The sequence below is a fragment of the Bactrocera neohumeralis genome, chromosome 5 (genome assembly GCF_024586455.1).
Source record: "Bactrocera neohumeralis isolate Rockhampton chromosome 5, APGP_CSIRO_Bneo_wtdbg2-racon-allhic-juicebox.fasta_v2, whole genome shotgun sequence".
NCBI lineage: Eukaryota > Metazoa > Arthropoda > Insecta > Diptera > Tephritidae > Bactrocera > Bactrocera neohumeralis.
In genome coordinates, this window is record NC_065922.1 from 19,862,821 (window position 1) to 19,889,874 (window position 27,054).

General features: G+C 40.6%; 1 protein-coding gene across 1 annotated transcript in view; it reads left to right on the plus strand.

Annotated features, from left to right (window-relative positions):
- The first annotated feature begins 401 nt into the window (after positions 1 to 401).
- LOC126758291 (uncharacterized) overlaps positions 402 to 27,054 on the plus strand; it is a 49,548-nt gene continuing 22,895 nt past the window's right edge. The window contains exon 1 of the mRNA XM_050472512.1: positions 402 to 7,313. Coding sequence (XP_050328469.1) covers positions 402 to 7,313 — 6,912 coding nt within the window. The remainder of the gene's footprint in view (positions 7,314 to 27,054) is intronic.

The following is a 27,054-nucleotide window of genomic DNA, read 5'->3' on the forward strand; positions in this document are numbered from 1 at the left end:
ACATCTTTCTCTCGAACATTCTAAAGCTAATCGACTGCAACTAGACTAGTGCAAGCTAGTAATATATTTTAATTAAAATTAGACCTGCTTGATAGAGACATGAAATTTTTGACTTGCCCAGTTAATTTCGTCAGTAAAGAACTCGTGTGATTTTTGAATTGATCCGCAATGCGTTTTGGCGTATTATTTTCTTTATCTTTCATTGATTTTGTTTGGGAACGTCTCGTTTACCTCCGCTTTGTTTAAGCACGTTCAGTTGCCATATACATAAGTATGTATAATTAACCGTGGACTCATCTTGATAATATTTTTATTTTTGTTTACAGTTTTTAAATGTTCGAAAACCGGTGAAGCCGAACGGCCAGCTTGGTGACGCATTGTGAAATGTTCCAACAACAAAAATGATGTTTCTTGATTTACTGATCTTCTCCACGGCCAACTCACAACGATCAGCAAGCGACGCAGTGGCAACGGCAACCGTAACTGAGGGTGTGGAAGTAGCTGCGGCCGCGACAACAACAGAAACAACAACGACAATAGCAATTGGCAAAATGACAACTGAGGGCAAACAAAGCGTGCAAACCGCAAACGAATTACAACAAAAGCAGCAACTAATTGTTGGCAACTCACCAACAACAGCAGGCAGCCACCAACAACAAGGAGCAATGAGCGACAACAAAACTGCAAAGCAGCCAAGCGCCAAAACGGCAGTAAGCGACGGCGAACAGGGCAATGCAACGCTGCGCTTTGTTGATGACAATAAAAGTCAAAGCGACAAGCACAATGCCAGCAGCGTTGGGAGCAACAGCGGAAGTGCTTGTGGTGCCAGTAGGAATACGGCAATAAATGATAGTTGTTGTCGTTGTTGTTGGCCAATTGTTAGCAGTTGCAGCGGCAGTGGCTGCGGTGGCCAAGGCAGCGAAGTGGCAATGCATCGCTGCACAATGCCAGCAGAGCCGCCGATAGAAGCACCAACAACAACAACAACCACAACAATAGCAACGGCATTTGAGCCGATTGCATGCAGCGCCGGGGAGAAATGCGTCGAGGCTGAAATTTCAATGCACCCGGGGGACGCACGGGCAATGCCAGGCGACAAAGCGGGAACGGCAGATACAAAAGCTATTAATAACGCGACAGAAGCAACAATAACAACGGCAGCAGTAGAGCCACTTGTAAAACGCTTGGCATTAACATGTCCACACAGTGCAACGGAAACGCCAGCGAGTACAGTGCACGAAACAGCCGCGTTAACATTTGGGTGGTTGGAGGCGGCGCTGCCACGACATAACGGTGGTATGGAGAGTAAACACGACGCAACGCAGCGCACAGGTGGGAGAGCAGGAGCATGCGCTGTGACGGCGCCAGCGACATTGACAGCAACAATGCCGCTGACGAGTGCGACTTATGCTCTTACAACAACAACAGCAACAAGCATACCAAAAACAACAACAAAAACAGCAACGACAAATATAATAACAACAGTGCGCTCCGACACTGACCAGAACACAGCGAACGGCAATGCTACCAACAGTCATGACAGCCACACTCAGCAGGCGAGCTTCGACGATGCCAGTGCCAGTGGCTGTGACAGCAGCAGCAGCAGCATACAGCAAAGAGTCAGCGACTTGCTCGGGGCGGTAAGGGACGTGACGAAATCAACTTCGTCATCGATCGAAACGAGCTCACCACAACGAGTAACGATTACGTGCACGAAGGACTACGACAGTACGTGTGTGGCGCCAACGAATGTAATACTCCCCACTGCCAACGACACATTCCAACAGGCTGAGGACGTGACAGCGGCAAGGAGCAGCGTCACGAAATCCTTAACACAGCAACAAACCATTAACCAAAGCGCAGGCCACAGCAGCGAGCGTAGCGACGACAGCGCCAGTAGGCGAACTAGTGAAAGCAGCTATGATGAAAGCAGTGTGGTGAATGTGAAAGCACATAGAATAGTCAGCTTGGCCAGCGACGACAAGCACGACGAGGACAACGACATACGAGTACGACGTGTGGCTGGAGCAGCAGCAGCTGAAAAAGCTGTAGCAGCTGAGAAGAAATTTTCATTAAATTCGAGGAAAAATTGGGAAATTGTGAAAAATTGCAAATTATTAAGCGTTGAGCAGACACTAAGCGCTTTAGTGTATAACGGTATTGTAGCGAATTGTGAAAATCTATTGTGTAGTGAATTTGATGCCAAAGGCAGTGTTGATAACAAATATTTATGTAATTTAAGTGATTCGAATGAGTGGTGTATCTGTGAAGCGTATTCGTTGAGGGGGGACCAACGACGACGAGGCTGCAGTGCGGCCAAACGAGCACCGGAGGAGGGTGGCGAGCAAAACGACGAAGACGACACAGCTACTGAGCGCAGCGCTAACGGTACCAGCGTCAGTACCATAGGTAGTGGACGACGTAGTGGTGCCAATGTCGATACCATAAAGGCCATTCATGAAAACATTTCAGAAGTTAGAGAAAGCAACTTTTGTCTAAAACGGGCCCTAGTGGGCAAAAACTGTAGCACTTATAAGAGGTGTGTAGAAGTGCTGGGTGACGAAAATAAGACTGAATTAAAGCCAATTGTAAGCGCTAGAACAGTTAAGCACTCGAATTTCATTGAAGAAACAACAGCAGCGACAGCGACAGCTGAGGAGCCCGACTTCGTCGGCAGTGGAGGACGCCATAGGACTTCGAATACAGACAGGGTGGATGAGGTTGAAAATTTTGAGGAATACTTTTCATGCGAATTGTCTACACTCGTTGCGAACAAGGCACAGCAACAAAAAGCGAATGAGGAATGCAAAGAAAGTGTGGTGAGTGTTAATAAAAAAGAGCTTAGTGCAAGACAACCAGCGAAACAAGAACAAAGCCAACAAGAACAAAGCCTAGAAGAGAAACAAGCCAAAGCAAGTGTAGATAAAATTGAAAAGTGCCAGCGACAAAGCGTGATTTGCGCAAATCAATCTAAACAAATATTTTGTCAGCGAAACACGAACAAAGGACACTGTCAGACACAGAGCAAGGCAGCAACCAGCAGCAATAATACCAACAACCATAGTGGAATAGGCACTGCTTACGATTCAACGAATACGCAACGAGCGCAACGAATACATAATTCGCAACAGAACTTCAAATTTATCACTGCGAGCAGCGGCCGCGACCAGCGCCATCAACAAAAGCCTCAACAGCCTCAACAGCCACAACAGCCTGAATGCGCGGCGGCCAATGTTGCGCTCATTGAATACGCCAACTACGGCAACACCAACAGCAACAACAACAACACCGACGACAACGAATTATTAGTATATAAAGTGAATAATGCGAGTGTACATGCCTTACGGGGGCGGGGAATAGCAGACGAAACCTTAGTGAGGCCACAGCTTACAAGTGGAAGTGCGCGGCACAGTGAGGTAGCGCCGTGCGACGGGAGAGCGCACAGCCACGAACAATACGAACAGCAGACGCAGTCGAAGAAATACCAACAGAAGTGGTCGAAGGCAGCGTCGGGCACGGAGCAGGCACAAGTAGCGCCAGATTGCACCCAAAGCCGCTGTGAAGTTATTAATGAAAGCGGGACGGTCTACGCGACCACCAACAACCCTTCTGTGCACACCACTGTAATTAGCAGCCCAATTGGGGCAGCGACTGCGGGTGGTGAACCCCTACAAACGACGACGACGACGACGACGACGCACGACCAGATAAGGCAGAGTTATCACAAAGCAAGCGAAGAAAGCAAAATAAGCGATAAAAGTGGGGAGGTGCACGAAGCAGAGGCAGAGGCAGAGGTATTAAGTGAAAAGTGTGAAGCGGAAAGAAAAAAACACACAGAGAACTTATTTAAGTGTGCAATTTTTGCAAGTGGGCGCAACACTAGCGACGCGGCACCAGAAAGTGCAAGTAATGCACGAGATAAGTGGCCAAAAGGACGCACCAACAACAACAACAACAGCAATACCGACAACGACAACAGCACACAGCCAGGCGTTGAGGCACAAGTGGCTAATGTTGCCATAGAAGCCAGCGGAGCAAAGGATGCGAAAGTGTTTAACGAGGCGAGAACGATCAACACGCACTCAGCTTTCTTAGCTAATCTGCCACTAAGCGAAAGTGCCACACAACGGCTGGGGTGCTGCTGCGACAATTTAGTTCAAGTTGCCGCACAGCAAACTATTGACGGCAAAGAAGAAACTACAACTCTGCATATTCCCTACGAGCAGGTTTGCTGCAGTGAAGAACAAAGGCAGGCAGTGGACGCGGAGCAAATATTTAGACTCGAAGCAGAAAAATATGGGGAACATGCTGCTGTAAAGCCACCGCAAGCGAATGCAAAGTTAAGTGAGGCAGATAAAGTACTTGTGCATAGACAAAACATAGCCGAAGTTGGCGCCCCACACAACGTCAGCGATAAAGCATACGACGCCGAGACACAAAGTCACAAGGGAGCACACACACAGCACGCATCCCCATACCGGGGTAGCGATGAGTTCGCAGCTAGTCAACGTTTGCAACGCTTGCAACAACATTTTCGCGGATTGATATGCGTGACACGCAATCATTTGAAAGACGAAACTCCGCACGAGTACGACGACGAGGCACATACCAACGCAGTGACGGCAGGTGTGGACGAGCACACGAAATTGCAGAGTATACAAAACGGTGGTGACGCCGACTTAGACGACGACCACTACAATAAGGACGACGAGGACGTGCACGAGGACGAACGTGCAGTTTGTGTATCGCAACAAGCAGACAGCAACAACGAGTTGGTAGAAGCCTTGAAACGCCGCAGCGAAGGCAAACAATTCGAAGGTAAGCACAAAGGCTTATTGGGAGACGACGCGGCGGCGACGACAACGACGACGCCAACAACGCAGCAGTGCGCTGCCAGACAGGCGACGACGACGAGCGCACCGACGAAGGAAATTCCAAAGAGCAACAACAATAGCACAAGGCAAACAAACGCAAGCAATGAAGCACTAGTGGCTGTGGCTACGACAGCAGCAAACGACGTTGCAAATACAGCAAAAATCATAACAACAACACTTGCGGTTGGACAAATTGCAGGTGGCACAAAGAAACGGTATTGTGCTGGCGCAGTAAGGTCGCCAGTAATTGTAGCGACAAACGGAGCAGTTGCAGCCATTGAAAAGCCAAGTGCAATCCAATTAACAGCAACAGCAACGCATTGCAACAACAGCACTGCTGGTGACGTTACGTTAGCAGACAACAACAATAATCAAGCGTATAAAAATAATTGCAATCAACACAATAATATTGAGGATATTAGCAACACTTTTGAGCATTACAGCAGCAACGAGTGCGCAGCAGCCACAGCGCACACACGCCAAGAGTGCAAAAAGAGCAACGAGCGAGTGGGAGAGCGGTCAGCAGCCGCGGTAGAGGAGACGGAAGTCGACCGAACAGCTGTAATCGCCAGCAAGCAACGAGCAGGTGCACTTGACTCGCTGCTAGCGAATAGTGTTGTTGCTGACAAACTAACGGCACACAATACAACCCCAATCGAGGTAAAAATAACTGTCGCCGAGCGCGGAGCGGAGACGACGGCAGTAGTGCAGAAAGTAGTGGTTGCGGCGAGTAGCGAAACAGCCACCCCAACGCAGGCAACAAATGCCTGTGAGGCGAATGCCAACAGTGTTCTAACAACAACAACAAACAGTGATGTGTTAGAAACAAACAATAACAAAAATCGCGTGTTAATAGTTGAAAGCGCGTCGACACGCCATAAACAAGCTGGCACAACAGATGCCACGGATAGCGGAGCGTCACGCGAAACTGCACTGACCAACGCAACCGCAACGACAACAACGACAACTGCTGCAACCAGTGCCAGTACAACAATAACTGCGCCGAAAACTTTAACTAACTCGCAATTGAGTGAGACGCCTTCGAACCCAACGAAAACCACAACATTTACGAACGCGCCGCGCCAACCGTTAGTCCAGCAGCCGGTAGGCGATTTGGAAGCGTCAAGCACCAGTACCACACCAGTTGCAGTAACACCCGCAAGATCACGCACACCTACACCATCACCACCACCACCACGTCCGCCACTACCGAAAGCGGCTTTGAGTTGTGGTCGGCTAAGCGCATTCGTTGCCACAAAACCCACAAATCAGCAGCATTTTCCAGCGACACCAGGACCTCTTTTATACAACAATAACAACAGCAACGCTGACAATACAAACACCACTGGTTACAACAACAACAACTTTGAATATTACCTACCAAGCGCCACTTATCGGCCCATATACGCGCTGTATCCGTTGGTGGGCCATTCGACGTCCGAGTTTGATGCGCGCCGTTTGAGTGATATCATCGGTGGCGTTGGTTACGTAGCAACAACAGCAATAGCAACAAGTACATTGCCGCCATTGCCCGTTGGTGTGGTGGACACAAATCAAAATCCGACTTTCGTGCGCAACACAAATAAGTGTGAACTCAGTCGGATCGGTGGCCAAGATAGCGGCAGCGGCAACGGCGGCCACATCACCAGCAGCTGTGTCATACCGCCGTTGCGACCAAGCGCTGGCAACGTTTTTGCAAATTCTGTCGATTTCGAATGTTACGACGAATTATTCGACGAGGTGTCGTCCATCGGTATTGACGACGCGACGGTTGTGCAGCCGAACGCCGTGGTCATTGTGAGCGCGGACGTTGATACGAATTCGATTTGTGATTGTGTGAATTGTGTGCGCGAGAAAAATGAAATTAATTCACTAAAAACCAACAATAATACCAACAACTACAAAAACAACGAGGTTAGTGTAAATAATTTGTCAGTGAACAGTGAAAGCAATTACGCTCGTTTAAACCAAAGTGAAGCGTGCGCGTCGGACGTGACAACGCGTACCGAGATTTGTGCGAGCAAAGCTCATTTAAGTGCAATAACAAAACAAACAAATCCAAACAACAACAATAACAACAACCAAAACCAAAGTAAATACCAAAGCTTTAACATCGACACCAACAAAATGCGTGAAGTTAACGGTCAGTTGCGCGGTCTGCTCAAAAAACCGAATCGTCCGCCGCCGGCGCGCAAGAATCGTGTCGTCTTCGACGAGACACGCAATGAGTTTTTCGAGGCAGATTATATTATTTTAATACGTGAGGATTGCGCCTACGATGAGGAGGACGAGGAGCCGTGCACATGCGGCGAGCACGAATTGGTGCGTCTGTGCTGTGAGGAGGGCTGTCAATGCAATTACTCGGCGGTGGGTGCCACCGTTGGCGGTGGTGGTAGTGGCGGTGTCACCGGACCTGGCGATGATACGCGCACGCCGCAGGTAAGTTCACTTTTATTTCAATTGCGCCACAAATAAACTGTAAATGCACAGTTATAGTAGTGTAAGTGTGAGACAACGCCAAGTGAAATTTCCAAATTTCCTTAGATTTTGAAAAAATTATGTCACGTGCGTTACGTCTATGTCAACGTATTTTTTATTAAGTTGTTTTTTTATTCTTTTTTATATTGTATTCCAAAAATTCGCTATTTTTATTGTACGGAAGTTCACGAACACACGATTTTTCTATAAACAATGAAACCGTTAGACCGTGACGGTTAATGTACCGTTTGGGTAGGGCTTTTTGACATTGTCATCGAAATTTTTGAACCGCGTACGAAATTCGAAAAGATTTTTTGTTAATGTAGGGATTGTTACGGTTTGATCATTAGTTTTCCATAGAGAACCAACCATTATTTATGTTACCTCAGAGTTTTGTAACATTCAGGCATGTTAAGGCTTTAGCTCCCGTATATTGATAATTTCTATGCCTCCAAATAATTTGTTTCAATTCCTGGTACCTTTTGATTGTTCCTATCAGAGATCATCACTCGAATTGAACCCATTTGTTTTGTAGTGGGACTTAACCGAAAAAAGTCATGTGTATGGATTCTGAGAGAGTTCACTTTGGGAATTTTTGTGACGTATAAAGTTTTCTATCCAGCAGTGGCCAATTACAAATTTTCTAAATTCGTGCTTTTTTCAAGCTTACTTAACCTTCATTAGCATAAGTTGTGCAGATTCAAAGCTAAATCTTCAGTAAAAGTTATCTCAGAAGCCTAGTGAGAGTTCTCTGATAAACTTGAAACACTTTTCATAAGCACTTTTTGGGATGGCCTTCAGCTCCTTCAGCGAATTTTGTTTTATCTCTTCGATCGACTGAAAATGGTTTCCACGGAGCGACAATTTCAGCTTTGGGAACAAGAAAAAATCACACAGAGCCAAATGTGGTGAATACGGTGGTTGATTGATGGTAATCATTGCGTTTTTGCCTTTAAATTTGGTCACAATCGTGTCTCGCTGAGATGGTGTATTATCAATGTGTCAAGTCCATGAATTGTTTTTTCACAATTTCGGTCGTTTTCGATCAGATATTTTCATATCACTCCAGAACAAATTTATGTGCACCAAAACACGAATATCGAAAAAAACAATGAGCATTTTAGAACGGCTTTGGTTTAGTTTTTTTTTGGTTTCGGCTCATTTTTTCGCCTCCATTCCGATCTTTGTTGACTTGTTTGCATGTCCAACTCATAAACCCATGTCTCTTCGGCAATTATAATGCTCTCCATGGATGTGGAATCAGGATTCGTACGTTCAAGCATGTTCAAAGAAACCTGTTTACGGTACTCTTTTTGAAAAAAATTCAGCTTTATCGGGACGAGTCGAGCAAGAAGGCGTTTCATACCGAAATATCATTCGAACGAACTCGCAAGAGAAGTCGAGCTCTCTTGTCATCTCTCTAACACTTGACTGACGATTTTCAAACACCGTGTTCTTAATTTTTTTTAATATTTTCATCAGTTGAAGAGGAGTCGTCCAGAACGAATCATATTTGTAACGATCTCTCGACCGTCTTTGATGGCTTTGTCCGACTCGTAGGATTGTGTTTTGATTCACCGTAAGCCTTTTTCAACATTCGCAATGATTCCGCACACGAAATCAGGTTATGCAATTAAGGATAACCCTACCAACTTAGCAAAATAAATTTTTTTGAAATATCATTTAACCGGGGAATTTAATTGCAATTTCCGTGTGTTTTTTTTGTCACGATGTATGTTATAGCTGGCCACGAACGCGTAACTTTTCAAGCCTGTATCTCCATAACTATTTCTCCGATCAACTTGAGAATTTAGGACAATATTCTTGTAACCTCACGTAAAAAAATTGATTCGAGGATTGATGAGCCACAGGTCTGTACCTTTGAAACATATTATCAGAAATCTTTCGTATTCTCAGACTTAATTATCTAAAAGAAACTGTACAACCATATTGCTAATTTCTTTTTGGCAGTCCGATTTTATATTTCATGGAATTAGTTAGCAAAACTACCAAACATTTGATGTTTTAAAATAGGTTGGAAAATAGGAATATGTTCTCAGACTCGCTAGATATTGCAAAATTTATCAGGTAACGTTCTCGCATGAGCTTCTCAAGTTGATTAGAAGGCAGGTGAAGGGAACTAATCGGTTTCGCAGCAATAAGTTTTATGATTGTACAAAAATATGTTTGCTGGCGAACTAAAGAACAAAACTAAAGGTATTTGAGTTTAATGCTGACCTTGAAAATGCCAATAGTTTTTGTAAAAATTTCTTGTAGACTAAAAAAAAATTAGGCGGCATTTCTTAGACTGAATTTTAAAAAACAAACTTCTATAGTAAGATATGTAATTGGCTTAAAAGAAGAATAACTTGAATTTGAGAAGCTATTTTTTATCTCCCCAAATAATTTCTAAAATATCGGAAATCACCCTGTATACATTTACTTTCTCATCTTTGAAAGTAAAAAACCGTTATTAACCACAGAACAAAGAAACCAAACACGCTGATAGTAAGGAAAAACAATAACATTCACCTCCCTGACAAACACTTCAATTGAAATTACACTAATCCACTACTACACCACTCCAACTCCTTCCCTCCCACCGCCATTACACTTTGCACAAATGTACAGCAAATATTTAATCTACCCTTACACCGACACATACACACATGCATCTATGGTATATGTGTGCTCAATGACTTCTGTTATTACGACAAGTTTTTCTTTTCTTCGGTTTTTAGGATTCCATTACAAGTGTACTTACATAAGTACCGTTTCGTTTCTGCAAATAATGCTTCACGGCATGTCGTGTCCAAGCTCCATCCCAAATGAGCAATTAATTTATTTGCTTTCCAGAAAAAGTCATTCACGTTTATTTGCACCTAATTGGCTTAAGTTCTACGTTTATTTACGAGAAGGTTCTTGCTGGTTGTAAAGCGTAAGAATTATTGCAAGTTTTTTGTTGTCATAAATGTTACCAAGAGTTGCCTCATATTGATTAGAAGAAAACACTTTCAAAGACGTTTCATTATAGTTTTTTCATGAGTTTGTTTGGGATTAGTTTTTTAGTTCGCCAAACAATTTTTTTGAGATAAAGTGGTAACATACATATGTATTCTGAAGAATGATTTGAACAAATTTAACGGTATTGAAATGATCTGAGCTCCTTGATTTCTGTAAGGAATGTGTCTTTATGTTTTTGTTACCAATACCAATACATATTCCCATAGGAAAGCGTAAGGTGTGATATAACACGATCTTGGTGGCCAATTCACGGGCCCAAACCGTGAAATTATCTGCTCACCGAAGTGCTCTCTCAATAAATTCCTTGATTGGTACGATGTGTGGGAAGTAGCGCCGTCTTGTTGAAACCAAATGTCGCCGAGATCACGAGCTTCAATTTCTGGTATCACGTTACGTTCTCACCGGCATCATTTTGGAAGAAATATGGACCATGATTCCACCGCCCCCAAACCACACCAAACCGTTGGTTTTTCTGGATGAAGTGACAGCTCTTGAATTTCTTCAGGTTGCTCTTCGTCCCGAATGTAGCAACATTGCTTGCATGCAACCATTGAGCCAGAAATGGACCTCATCGCTGAACAAAATTTGGCTCGAAAATTTGGCTCGAAAACTTGGGATCTTCTTGGAACTTTTCAAGAGCCCATAGAGTGAAGTGATGCTGCTTGGGAAGGTCAGGCGGCTTCAGTTCTTGCACAATCTTATTCTTTTAATTTAAAAAAAAAACTGCTCCAGTCATTTCATACGTCAGTCCGAATTGGTGCGAACGGCGATGAATCGACTCTCCACGGTGTTTGTGTATACTCTCAGCTACGGCTGCTATACAAGGTGCGTTCCAAAGTAAACAGGACTTAAAAAAGAAACAAAAGCAAAACAAATGCTTTTTACGGCAAAATCAATTTATTTTATTCAAAAAATCTCCTTCTGCTTCAATACAGCTTTTTGTACGGTCCAAAAGCATGTTGAACGAGTGTTTTAGCTTTTTGGCCGGTAGGGCCACCAGTATGCCGATGCAAGCCTTTTGAATGGCCTCTACGTCTGCATAACGCATATCAGGTGAATACAGGGAGTGGTTAATGGTTAAAATGTGATTTTTGTCAAATAATCGATGTCAGTGACTCTATGCTTAATTTCAGTCAATTTGTGCGGAACAAACCGTGCATACACTTTTCGTAAGCCCAAATGTTCGGTTAAAATGCGATGAATCGATGTTTTGGAGATGTTCAAATACATTTCCATGAATTTCAATGATGATTTCGACTAATTTTTGATGATCACGGATTTTGATTGGCCCACATGTTGATCGTCATTTATGTCCTCACGACCACTTTGAAAACTTTGAAACCACTCGTGCACTCTGCTACGGCAATCATCGCCATAAACTTGTTCCATCAATTGAAACGTTTCGGTAAAATTTTTACCAATTTTAAAACAAAATTTAATGTTGGCTCTTTGTTCGAAGCTCATTTTCGCACCGATAACACAAACATACTGACACTTAAAACGCAATAACTTCACTTCTAATCAATGAAATGCCATGAAATTCTCACTGGACAATCGATAAAGATAGCAGATTCTAACGATGGGGGCGCTAGATTCAAAAAATGGCCAATCGACCATCCCAAAGCGTGAAATTATCTGCTCAACGAAGTGTTATCTCAATTGAAACCATTGATTGATGCGATGTATGGGAAGTTTGTTGATACCAAATGTCGCAGGGAGCACGAGCTTCAATTTCAGCCAACAAATAGTCGGTTATTATGACGTGATAATGGTCACAATTGACGGTTACGTTCTCATCGTATCATTTTTGAAAAACAAAATGGACCGATGATTCCACTGGTCCACAAACCATACCAAACCGTTGTTTTTTCTGAATGAAATGGCAGTTTTTAAATCTCTTTCAAACATGGTGATTTTCTTCGTTCAAAATGTGGCTCGGCATCGGATCTTTTGAAACGTTTCATACAGAGCTGAAGCACAAAGTGTATTTGTAAACTTTCAATTAATGACTTCTTGTAAAATACATCAAGTCGTTTCATCCGTCAGTCCGAGTTGCTGCGAACGGCGCCGAATCGACACTCTCTCATTTCGTATACACTCTCTGCTACGGCTGTTATATTTTCTTCAGTGCCTGCTGGAGTGCCAATAATGAATGCTGAGTTTCCAAAAGAATGATTGTTGTAAAATATGTTTTTCGGAGCCAAACGGTGCCACTTTATGTTTTTGGGAGACAAACGGAGTTCGGAATATGTCAATTTATAAAAGTTAGTATGGATAAAGCAATAATTCAATGATTGTGTGTGGGATCCAGGTCGATATGGGCTTACATTCACAGATCAGTTAAACAAGAATCTTCTATAAAGCTGAATCAGTGGCCTTGTTGCTTTGCGTCTAAGAAAAGTCTAACTATTTTTTATTCGCATTCATTAAAATCAGAAAAAGTATTAACTAAGTAAGTAAAAAATATGCAATATCATAAAGTTTTTTGTTGCCACACTTTCCATGAAAAAAATATATCACATTTGAGAATTATACAACTCCATTAAAAATTAGCTATTCGAATTTTCAAATCTATAAAAAATAGTTAAACAATTTTATGAAGGCAAAACAATTCAAAACCTAGAAAAAAATTAAAAAAGTTTTGTAATAATTAATCGAAATAGTTTTTTGTAATAAAACACCGAAAACTAATTTCCCAAGGTAAAAAAATAGCGCAAACTTTTCATTGGCCTATAATACTAATTTTACAGGATCCAAAAATTTACAGTAATGCCAACTTTTTCGACACATTGTCATTTGCGCTCACAAATACATACACACATACATACAATAGTTAGCTACCAAAAATATCCGATTAGACATTTATTGTATTCAAATTTAGGAACTTCAACCGCACAATTTAACAGTAGTCTCTCTCGCCCGGCTTCCTCTCCGCCCACACACTTGACACGCATCATTGGCTTTGACATAGAAAAGGTCAGGCGCAGGCAACCTTCTAGGAATAGCACAGAAAAACACATTATTTATGTACAAAATTGAATGCGCTTTTTTGGTTTGTTGTTGGTTGTTAGTTGTTGTTGTTGGTTCATTGTTGGAGGTGGAAAACATTTCAATTATACGAAAGCGTTGTTGCCTTGAGAACGTGGAAAAACAGTGAAATCCTTGAAGCGCGCACACCGACCGACACACACCCGAAGTACTTCGACGAGCAGACAATGTGGACTACGGGGCGTATACGTGCTCCATATATCTATAAACCGAGTACATTAGAGCGCAATCGTATACAAACACATACAACCGCACATTGAGTTATTTTGAATTATTTTCTCTGTCAGCTTTTTACTAAATCATCAATCATGGCGAATATTTAAAAACAATTATGCCAATAAATTACCGCGAGGTGAAGGTGGATTTCGCTGTTGTTGTTGTGCATTTGTGTGGCTTATCTAGCGCAGATATTAAAAGAAAGTATTAAGCTTTAAGAAAGTAATTGGCTTTTAACGGAAAACGCTGGTGGGCACATATGACTCTATGATTAATTTCTCTTTTCCAGCAAGAAACACATTTCGCATCTTAAAAGAGTGTTTCTCGTTTGAATGGATGTGTTGAGGTGATGCTTTTTAGCTGGGTTGCTTAGGGGAACATTGTGAGATAAATTTTTTATTTTTTGACGCTAACTTTCTTATTTCTGGATATGCTTATTTAAGTTTTAAAAGATACTTGCCAAAATCAGAGCTCATAATAATAATTAACAACAAAGTCAACTCATTTTTAGTAAGGTTTATGATGAGCCTGCTATGAACTTCAATTTATTTGCAGATTCTACCGTTCCCTTAAACAACAATTCAAGCAAAATTTCGTAAAGATATATTGTCAAATAAAAAAGTTATTCACCAGTTCGTATGACAGCTATGTCTTAAAGTGGTCCAATAACGGCGACAAATGAGCTCTTTCCTGTGGGGAAAAGGCGTGTACAAAGTTGAAGGTCAATATCTCAAAAACTAAGGGACTAGCTCGCGCTTATAGAATAGACTTAAAGACAGAGAGACGTACGTTGATATTAAGTCCTCAAGCCCTTTATAGACTTCTTCTGAATTTATTTAAGTTTTCATATACATACATATATTCAGAGTGTAGTCATTATTACCTCTTATCATTTCCCTTTCTAATCTCCTCCTCCTTTCTTCTTCATAACAGTTATCTCTTATCTTTTCTCTTTCTAATCTCTTCCTCCTTTCTTCTTCATAACTGAGAACCATGCAATACCGTTACATGCTTACGAGTAAAGAGATAATAGACTTTAGACATACTTGTAAACACATTACGAGTTTTCTTCTTTTTCTTTATTGGCGTAGACCCCGCTTATGCGGTCATAGCCGAGTTTACAACAGCACGCCAGTCTTTTTTTCTTTTTCGCTGCTTGGTGCCAATTGAAGATTCTAGGTGTAGTCAGGTTCTTATTCACCTGCGTGCGGAGTTGAGATCTTCTTCTGAACTATGTCAATGTCGTCATATATCGCGCACAGCTCATCATTCCATCGAATGTGATATAGGCCTTTGCCAATGCGTAAAGGACCACAAATTTCCAAACAATCTGCTTAATATCTGGTCAGTTGTTGATTTTCCAGGTCTAAAGTCACACTGATAAGGTCCAAGCAGTTTGTTTACGATGGGCTTTAATCTGTCACAAAATAAGCTCGATATAACCATATATGTGATGTTGAGAAGACTTAACCTACGGTAGTTGGCGCAGATAGTGGGTGGGTGTATTGCGCAGAGCACACTTAAATTCCAATCGTTGGACTTGCTTTCGTCCGACCATATTTTACAAAGAAACTGTTGCATGCTTCTTATCAGTTCTTCGTCGCCGTATTTGAATAGCTCGGCCGGAAATCCATTAGCCCCCGCCGCTTTGTTGTTCTTCAGACGGATAATTGCTATTCTAACTTATTCATGGTCAGGCAATGGAACGTCTGCTCCATCGTCATCAATTGGGGAATCGTTATCTCCTGGTGTTATGCTTTCGCTGCTATTCAGCAGGCTGGAGAAGTGTTCCCTGCTTCATTTCAGTATGCTTTGGGCATCAATCACTAGATAATCTCTTGGGGTTCTACAAGAGTATGTTCCGGTTTTGTAACCTTTGTCCTCGCCACCCTTTCTTGAGGAATAAAGTGTGAGTAAATTAGGTTGACGGCTCTAGATATCATTAGTATATTGAACATTATCCTGACTTCTTAGACGCTCTGTGTTTTCAGAATGTTTTGAAGCTGTAGGTCAGGTAATTCATTATAGAAAATGAAATGAACTATGAAATTTTAAAATAAAATCGATTTTTGAGAAGAAAAAAAAAAAACTACTCTAGGAAAAAGGTTTTGAAAAAAATTACGAGGTACACTCCGACGTCACTAAAAGTAACAAGGTCCTCCACTACAGCAAAGATGAAAAGAACTCTTTCTAGAAAATATTGTCCGTGGAATGACCTACGGTCGAAAAAATCAAAAATTGATAAAATGCCCATTTTTTATACCCTGAACAGGGTATATTAAGTTTGTCACGAAGTTTGTAACACCAAGAAGGAAGCGTCGCAGACCCTATAAAGTATACATATCATATATAAATGATCAGTATGTTGAGCTGAGTCGATTTAGCCCTGTCCGTCTGTCTGTCTGTCCGTCCGTCTGTATATATACGAACTAGTCCCTCAGTTTTTAGGATATCCTTTTGAAATTTTGCAAACGTCATTTTCTTTTCGAGAAGCTGCTCATTTGTCGGAACTGTCGATATCGGACCACTATAACATATAGCTGCCATACAAACTGAACGATCGGAATCAAGTTCTTTCGCATTTGACAATGTATCTTCACCAAATTTGGCATAAATTATTTTCTAAAGCAACAATGTAATCTCCGAAAAAATTGTTCAGATCGGATTACTATAGCATATAGCTTCCATATAAACTGAACACATAGTTACTAAAAGAAATGCACCTGTGAAGGGTATATTAGCTTTGTGCAGCCGAAGTTAACGTTTTTTCTTGTTTTTAATTCAGTTTTACCCAAAAATTTCGTCGTTTTTGGTCTGCAAAAATTCGATTTTTGATCAGCTTAAAAACAGATAGGTTACTGTATATATAACTATAATATATTCGAAACATGGAGAAACATCATAGTGAGCGGATACTTTGTTTCCGAGTAAGCACAAAAGTGCTGTTTCGAGAAAAACATGTTTAAAAGGCGCTATTCAGGAGTTTGTGCAAAAGTCGTTTAAAATACCAAAACTGAAAATTTAAACTATATAAATGCCGATATAATTTGTGTTCATAACTGTATACATTAGCGGCACGAATTTCTTGCGCCTAAAAGCACACATTGATCACATACATATATTGTACAATAATAATAATACATAATACATATGTGCATGCGAGCATATAATAACCGAATATATGAACGTATGTAAATATAAAATAAATGCGAACGGCGCAAGAAGTGCATAAATCAGCCGAAACTTTCTTACTCATAACCGAAAATGCTACAAGCTCTGCCATCGCATGCTTACTCACTTATGTAAGCGCCTCCTATACACATATACTATACATATGTAGCAGTATTTGTGTGTGTGTGCGTGTAGCTACTTTGCACTTGCCAACTTTGCTGGAAGCATTTACAACAACAACGCCAACGAAACAAGGAAACAAAACTGTTTGTACAATACTTAACAAAATTGTTTGTTGTTCCTTTTGTTATAGTATGTTCTTGCTGCAACATTTGTTGTTGTTGTTTTTGTAGCTGCTGCTACTATTACTGGCCGCTTTGTTGTATGATTTTGTTGTTCATTTAAGAATTTCCAAGGAATTTCAGTTCAGCTGAGTTTAGTTCCAAACAGTTGAGTTGAGCTGATTGCAGTCCTGAACTCACACACGCACACACTTTAACACACAAACGCATTTACAGTAAGTGCATATGTATGCATTAGCATACACACACCCATTTTGAGTAATAACTACCAGTAAAAATATGAGCTACTGCATAAGACCCGAAGGATACTCTACTTAATTATGCGTGTGGGATATTCGGCTATCTCCATATATCCGCAAGTGTGTGCTTGTGTAAGCAAGGATGTTACGACGGTAGTTTGTTAACCCAGCCTTGGCACGTGCCCGATAAATTGCGCAAACAAATTAAACATGTGAACACCTTCCAACATTATTTTTAGCAGACATATATGAAAGAGGTGCTTTGAGATCAAGTTGAGAGAGAGTTAGCGTATTTTGAACCATTTGCAGATATGTAACCGTTAGATTTTCTTACACAATGTGAAAAATTCAAAATATGTCAAATTTCTCAAGAATCTAGTTAATATCTAAGTAAGATGGTTTTCAAAGATTGTGCTGGGCTTGCTTATGAGTGAAAAAATGAGAAGAGATGAGCCATCAAAACTCTCAAAATTGCGTAGCAGTTGAACGAAAAGCATTCTTGCCTGATAATTAAGATTTAAAGACGACATTTTTATACGGATTTCTCTATATGGTCTTAAAGACACTTTGCTCCTCCATATGTCCTGTGAAATTGGGAGCAAAGAGACACAGGAGAAGCTCTGAAAGAGCAATTATATCAATGATGCTTTTAATACTGAATTTAAGCTTTTTGAATAAAAACAACTCCGCTGCGAAAGTTATTTGTGACGACTTTTAGCTTGACGCTAGATAATAATAGAGACTGTAGGAACATGATCGGAATACCAACTAGTCACACACCTGCAGAATGGCACTGCCAGATCGAGAAGACCGCAGGAAATGACTAGAGCAAGGCACCAGGGAAACGATGAAGCATCACTTGTGTACTTGTCCCGCATTGGCAAGCTCTCGCTGTAAGCATCTGGTGTCTCAGATGGTAATGGGGCCGCAGAGTCTGTTTAAATTCGCGTTAAGCGCAGGCATCCTAAAGGTTGACTACTCCTCATGGCTAAAACTGGTTTATGCGAGGCTTATTAGCCTACCAGGTTAACCTAACTCAGCCTTTATCAGATCACAGCTAGCGAATCCCAGGAAACGGAAGCCATAAGCTTTTCAGCTTATACTTCAGTCTACGCCTTCTTTAGAGTACCTTCACTTGGTGAAGTTCACTGTTTTTTACTGACGTTTGGTCTCTGGTGTGTAAATAGTGGATCTTTGTTTCGCCGTCGGCCGCGAAACATTCATGAACTTCGTTGTACTGCTCTTACATAGCAAAAAAGCTAGCTGGGGAGTGTTTTAATGTCTGCCCTTGTTGTCCAGAGCAACTAAATGCGGCACTCATAGCGTCTTCAGCTTCCTCATATCCAATATTTCTAGCAAGATATGACCCAAATGATTTTTTGAGATACATATTTTTATCCTTAGATAGTAGCTCTCTCGCACTTTCTATCGGTGGTCCGTTAAAACACCGTATATATGTATATAGCGCCAGGTACTACATAGTATATGAGAATGTACCTCTTCTTCTTTATCGGCGTAGACACCGCTTATGCGTTTATAGCCGAGTTTACAACAGCTCGTTAGTCATTTGGAGATTCCAAGTGTAGCCAGATCCTTTTCCACCTTGTCTTTCCAACGGAGTAGATGTCTATGGTCATATGGCTCAAGCAGTTCACGACTTCCGGTCTTCGACCAAGTATCCTCTGGGTAGCCAAAAAAAAATCCGTTTGAAGGCGAACTAAAGCGAGAAGGCGAAACATCCCTCCCCAGGGTTGTGCGCTGAGTTTGGCACCCGGACGTAAAAAACATCCCCTTGAAAGGAAGAATGTACTAAATGAAAATACATTTCTCTTATTATTTCGAATTTTATAATATTGGACTAATATATATGTATGTACCAAGAACCAGCTTCAATAACGACATGATACTTATATATTCATGGACTGTCAAGACTGTCGTATGCATACCGCACATACAAGTTCTTTTCACACTAGTTTCAGAGCAGTTCAAATTTTGTGCTAATGAATGGATCATTTTTGGTTGTCTGCTGTTTGTTATGTTATTGTTATTGTATGAGTTAAACTACTGTTAAAGCTGTGCTACTGCTTGAAAGATTACGAAATTCGCTTACAAATTTGTTACATTTAAATATCGGTAACTACTGCCAGCACACACACACACATATTCTGATATATGTATACTCATATAAATTTTGCTTCCCTCTGGATAAAATACCCATACATGATGTGCTATCTACTTAGCCACTCGTATCAACTTGCTATACAAATTGTATGTACTCGTATGAGCCTTTGTACGGAATTCACTTCTTAGCTTTTGGCTAGTTTGTATGCGTTGTGGCTTTGTTGTTCAGCTAATGAGTTTAAAATACATTTGAGACTCGCTTTCATGTGAGAAATTTATAATACTTAGTTTGTTAACTTTTTCGTAAACCAATTGATAGTACAGCTATTACACATGCATATATGTATATGTATACATATATATATATATATGTATATGTCGTTTCATAGTTATGAAAAATGGAAATTTAAAGGTCCAAGTTGATCAACATGAGGGTTCGATTAAAATTGTTATTTTTCAAGGGGACATTTTTTATAATATTAAACAACATATGGAAATGAAGTTTACCATAAAGTGGGAGCCAGAAGAAAACGTTGAAGACCCTATAAAGTGTCAGTTTTTTTTTGGTTCTTTAACTAGAGGGAAGTGTCAAAAGCCCGAGTCCGGAACTTCAATTCGCTAAACCTAACGTATTCTCAACTCCACGGAACCATCTGATTAAGTATTACTTTGTGGGAATAATAAGACATTTAAGTCTCCTCCATGTCGCGGTCTGATATACGTTCTCAGTGAACTGACTCATGACTGTTGTCCACCGAGTGTAGTTTTAAGTTTTTCCATTGTATTTAAATAGCGAGCGCAATAAAAGAATACTTGCTCGGAGTCTTCAAAGCACTATGAACAATTTGGAAAATTCGGACTAACGTCGTGCTGGAATCTGTACAGGTGGGCTCTAAAGCACCCATGCCACTTAGTATTTGGGTTAGGTAGAAATCCAGGTCCCCATGTTTTCTATCCATCTACGAATGGACGTCCGGTATCAACATGTGGCTCCAACGTCCTTTGAGTGAGTTTTGCCACCGCTGCGTCGGCTCTGATAACTTGTATACTTGCTCGTATTCGTCACCCTAGGCGTCAATGGGCATCATACTGGCTATTACTTCAGCAGCATCGCTTGATATTGTTCGAAAAGCACTGATCACTCTTAGTGCCGACAGCCTGTGCTCTGTTATTTATTTCTTTGGCATATGCTCTAATGCCTTGCGCTTGGATCCAAATTGGTGCCGCATATAACCCAACCGACCTCATTACCTTTGCGAGCAAAAATACTTAGGCGGCTGGAAAGCACGCAGTCTTTATTTGTCATTCATTCTTGATAAGACGTTTAGGATTTTATTCGCTTTACTTGCAGTGTATTCCAGGTGATCCTTAAATTTGAGTCTTGAGTCTATTATTACTCCCAGATATTTTAGTTGTGGCTGTGTATGAATTTCACACTCCCCTATGGTGAGAGATATACTTTCACTCCAGAAGTCATCTAGGTGTTTAGCCACTGCTACCACAATAAGGTCCTCTGCGAATGCTATTAACTTAACGGCTTTTGGTTGGTATCTCCTTCTCACTCTTACATTAGGTTCCATAGAAAGGGACCTAAAACCGAGCCTTGCGGTAGTCCACTCGAAGTAGAGTAGCTCTTGCGGCTTTCATCAGTATCGAAATACAGTCGCCTGTTTTAAAAGTAACTCATAACAACTCTCATAGGTTATTGGGTAAGGTGTATTCCATACAGATCCATGATTATGTTTGCACTTGCCCAAAGAATAGGTATATCTGTATGTATATGTATATGTATGTACGCGAACTTGTCTCTCTGTTTTCGAGTTATCTCTATTTGCTCTTCAAGAAGCAGCTCATTTGTCGGATCCATAGATATGGAATCACTATATCATATAGTTATCATGCAAACTAATCGATCAAATTCAAATTGTTCTATAAAAATCCTTTTTTTTTATTTGTAAGATATATTCACAAAATTCCACATAGGATGCCCAAGGCGATCCTAACATCTCCGATCGAACCAAAATAGGTGTTATTTAAACTGAGTATTATAGCTTCGGTGCAGCTGAAGTTAACGTGTTTTACGTTCTACCTACTTATGTTTTCGTTGAATTACATGTTCGCTGAAGAAAACTCAACAATCTATGTTTTCGTGGATAAAAAATTTTGATGGTAGTGGTCCTAGCATTTTTCAGGAGCGAACATCTTTCCGTTCCCATGCCAGTCGGGTCTACGTAATCGAAACGAACCCGGATTTTTTTCCAGACGTCCAAACAGTCAATTGTCCGATATTTTTTGCCTAAAACCATTATTCGTCGCCTCTGTGGACTTATCCACAATGTCTCTGCAACACAACCGGTTTGGTAACCAAAAGTGCTTGGGTTTAGAAATAGAAATAGGAGCCTATGTGAAAACTCTAAAGTCCTTTCTCATTTTTAGAATAGAATTTTCAAACATTTTTTTTAAATAATTTTCCATTTTGTCCTTTGATTGGATAACACTGATTGTGTAAAAATTTTCGAGGAATATGAACGAGTATTGTTTCTTAATTAATTATAGTTGAAAACCTCGTTCGTATACAAATGTATTTATATAAACATGTGTATTAATAACCTCCATATATCCAGTGAGCCAAGGGTAACGACGTAACCTCTGATTTGCTAACACGTTTTGCAAACTCATAAAAGTTATTTTTAGAAAAATCATTTTCACTGGCATTCACAAATATTTATACACCCACAAATGTATCTACAGAGGATATAGAGAGCAATGGAAACGAGCTCAGGTTTTTCAGCACATTCGACTACATAATTATACATACTTACATACATAATTACATAGCTATGCTCATATGATGTGTTCAATAAATGAGCGAATCTGCTTTATCACATTTTGGCATGCATCGCATCTATTGACATTTGACATTCCATCACAACGATTAGTGTCACATAATGCTCGTTAAATTTTTTTTTTTGTTTCTTTGTTTGTTTGTCTAGTGCATAAATTTGCAGGTGGGTCTGTTTGCTGTGTGTTGGTATGTGAAATTATTACCACATCAGGTGGCACTTATGCTTTTCCAATGTTGCCAATGCTGGGTCATATAATGTGATTTCAATACTATATTTATATTGAAATAATAATTGCTTTACGAACTGCATTAAATTTATACAAATAAAATATTTGTCTTTAGTTATAAATGTGAATTAATGTGAAGCTTTATTATTTTTTGAACTTTACTTGCAATATTATAAAAACAGCATAGAAATTGTCACTGTATAAATTATAAGTAAATGACGAAAAAAGCTTGAGTTATAAATAGGATAGGATGGCAAATCGGTCCCGCGTTCCAAACAGTATTTGTGTTTGGTCATATATGGGTGTTTTTCAGCCATGGAGCAGCTTGTTGTTCGGGGAAGCCAAAAATGTTCGTCTTCAATAAGCTCACATAAGGTCTATTAGGAAGAAATCCTGTATTTTTCTTACAGCTGGGCTTACAGGGTCCGGCACGAAGTGTAACCAATTAAAAGGTCCATAAATTCGGTTTGGAAAATTATTTTTATTTATTTTAAAGTACAAAATGTGTGAAAATAATTTTGGTGACCAAACTTTTGCTCGACAGAGCCATTATGGCCTTGAGACGTCAAAAAACGAATGAAGTTCGAATGTGACTTGTTGCTTTTCAGCCATTCTTTGTTCACTCGCGCTTTGTAAGACGGTGCTGAGTCTTGTTGAAACATCCATGGTTTGCAACCAAAATGTTTGTTTGCCCACGGCTTCAAAGCAGCCTCCAGAACACTTTCCCGATAATATGTCGCATTTACTTTGACGCCAGGCTCGATGAAAACAATTGGAGAGCGCCCATCTGCGGTGACTGCGGTCCAAACCATCACTGCTTCGCTCTCTTAAGTCTTACTTGTTGCTGCTTCGGTGTGAGATCATGGGCCTTTTGGAACTTGTAAGGCTTGACCTTGAGCTCATTTTTCAATATGCGTCGGATGCTGCGGTCGGATATTTTCAGTTCTTTAGCCATTTGATTGGCACTTCGTCGGGGATTTCGCTCAAGTCGCTTCTTCACTTTCCAAACCATCTCACGTGACGTTGCCGTCTTTTGATGACCACCTCCATGGCGTTTTGCGATGCTACCAGTATCATTGTAACGAGTGATGGTGCGATAAACAAAATCTTTATTCACATTAAGGTGTTTGAGCTCACGAACAATTGCTGGCTGTGATTTTCCAGCTAAATATAAAGCAATTACACTATTATATATATTTTTTTGCGTTCACTTTTGTCAAAACGCTTTTGTAGACTTGTGAACAATACTCCGAACTGTCATTCAGCAAATTTATAAACAGCTGATTCCAGTGCGACAGCTGCGCGAACGGTCTGAAGTTGGTTACACTTCGAGTGCCCTGTAGTAATCTATATCTCACATGTATAAGATAATATTTTGTACTAAAAAAGCTCAGTACAACACTTGAGTACGCGGTAAAGGTGGACACCGAAACAGAGAAAATACGGAATGGTTGAAAAGTAAATAATGTTTGTTGTCCTTATACCGTAAGAATCAATTACTAGCAATTTTAGTTTCATCAATTTCGTTCAGGTAATTTTGATGTCGAAATGCTCCACGTTCTGGCAGGTCAATTATTGAAATAATTGATAGAGTACGAGTATTGGAAGTCGTAAAGTCCGACGAGCACTGTTTCGATTACCCGGAAGCTAAACATTGAAAAAGAAAAAAACTGGATATACAGATTCAACGACATGCGACTCGCTGCTGAATCGCAGTAAATCGATCAATTTCTGAAGCGGATGGTTGTTGGCGATGAAAAGTGAAAAGAAAACTATCATGGTCAAAGCGCAGAGAGCTGGAGCAAACCGTGGCCAAGCCAAAATAGACAACCAGGAAGGATTTACTATGTGTTTGGTAGAACTAGCAGGAAACCATCTACTATCAGCTGCTCTTCCAGGACTCACTATAAACAATTGAGTCGCCTGAAGAAAGTAATCGCCCAGAAGGAGTCAGCTTTGGTTAATAGGCGAGTAATTGTTTTCCACACACATCGATAGTTACTTGTCAGAAGATTCGGAACATGGTCGGGAGGTTATTATGCATCCGCACCTGGAAACAAGCATCCTGTTCCTGTTTTTGGCGTATGATTCGGCTCAAGAAAAGCTTATGAAAATCGAGTTCGAGTTTTTTGCCAATCGGAACGAAGGTTTCTGTGAAAGTGGTGTTTCGAAATTCAAAATAGCAACAATTTATCGAACAACACGAGGCGCGTTTGCAGTTGTACCCTCTTGTGGAAGATTGTACCTTCTCTATGCAACTTTGCAGCTTGAATTATTTTCTCCAGCAGTGGATTGAAGAAGTAGGGTGTCGCTTTGTCTGAAACCTCGTTTGGTATCGAACGGCTCGGAAAGGTCCTTCCCGATTCTGACGGAGCTTTTGGTGTTGCTCAACGTCAGTTTACACAGCCGTATTAGTTTTTCGGATATACCAAATTCAGACATCGCGGCATAAAGGCAGTTCCTTTTCGTGCTGTCGAAAGCAGCTTTTAAATCGACGTAGATATGGTGTGAGTCGATCCTCTTTTCACGGATCTTTTGCAAAATTTGGCGGATGGTGAATATCTGGTCGGTTGTTGATTTGCCAGTCTAAAGCCACACACACATAAGGTCCAATCAGTTTGTTGACGGTGGCCTTTAATCTTTCACACAATACGCTCGATAGAACCTTATATGCGATGTTGAGGAGGCTTATCCCACAGTAGTTGGCGCTGTTTGTGGAGCCTCCCTTTTTGTGGATTGGGCAGAGCACACTTAAATTCCTATTCGTACATGCTTTCGTTCGACCATATTCTACAAAGAAGCTAATACATGATGCTTATTAGTTCTTCCCCGCCGTATTTGATAGCTCGGCCGGCAATCTCTCGGCCTCTCCGCTTTGTTGTTCTTCAGGCGGGTAATTGCTAATCGAACTTCTTCGTAGTCGGGCAATGGAACGTCTGCTCCATCGTCATCGATTGGGGATTCGGGTTCAACATCTCCTAGTGTTATGCTTTCATTGCCATTCAGCAGTCTGAAGAAGTGTTCCCTCCACAATTTCAGTATGCTCTGCGCATCAGTCACAAGATCACCTCTGGGGGTTCTATAATAGTATGTATATCATCTAGTTTTGGATTAATTCGCCGCAAGTGACCTTCTATACATACACTAAATTTCTTTAAATTGAGTAATCTCTAACTAATAGCTGGCTTTAATGGTATAAAAAAATATTTAGTTATAAATAAGCTCTGTTCTTGCCTTAAACTGTCAATGCCTTAAATTATTGTGGCATGATTTTATAGTTCAAACACACTTATTTATTGTTGTTGTTTCGTGCTTACTATAATTAAGACATTTAAACAATTTGTTATTACATTCACATTGCTTTCACTTGATATTTCCGATTTCTAGGATCCACTAGGTCAAGAGTATATGATTTCATACTAAATGGCGAAAATGCAATAAGTCCATACAATCATTAAAAGGTTAAGTTAATAAGTGAAATGCTAATATTTGCTTTTACTCTCGTACGAGAGAGCCAAACAAGACTTATTGACAAATTATGTAATTGAAATGATTTTGCCATTTCATCTTCATTCCGTTTTATGTAAATACAATTATATATTATAAACACACGAAATACATATACATACATATATTATATGATTGTATATGCATGAATAAATATGTAGATGTATGTATGCATATAGTACATATATACTACTAACAGCTTGACAATCATTCAAGTCAAGTAACTGCAAATAAAGTTAAATATTTAATGGTGAAAGGGATGCAAAGCGCCGTCGCCAATTCCACGACAATTCAAAGCAAATAGCAGAAACATTAGAGCCAAGCCACTTTGCAATCCCTTTTCATGTACTCGGAGTCGAACAAAAATGGCAGAAAAGTAGTGCAAAAAAGTTTTGACCAACACGTTTCAGCCATTGTACCTCCACATGCACATATAAGTATACATACATATATACATGTGTATACATATGTGTGAGCTTTGCAAGCTAAGTAAAATTTGTAAGCGTGTAGGTGTGTATATGTGCGCGTTGTACAATAGTTTGGCTGGCACATCGCTCACACCGCATTTCTCACACGCTCCAGAGGCGATTTTGTTGCCATTCATCCGCCTGCTGAGCGAAATGTCGTACAATGACTTCAGCGCGTTTACAGCTACAAACACACACACACACATATGCACACTTATGTACATATATTTGGTATATTATCGTTGGCGGCCGTTGCAGCGCTCCCATTGTTATCATCAACGTCGCCCTCGCCGTTACATTGTGTCGCTGAGTAACACCATTGTAGGGGCCTGGCCGCCGTCAACTAACAGCGAAGAACATCAAAAATTCATACGACTGTAATTGCCTGACAGGAAATCCTAATTTTCCGGTCACAGATGCCTAACAACCAACACTTAAGCAAACACTGGCAAACATCACATTAAAAATATTTATATATATGTGAGTACGCATTGTTTGTATAAGGCGTGGCGGGAAAGGTGGTGCACTTTTTTTT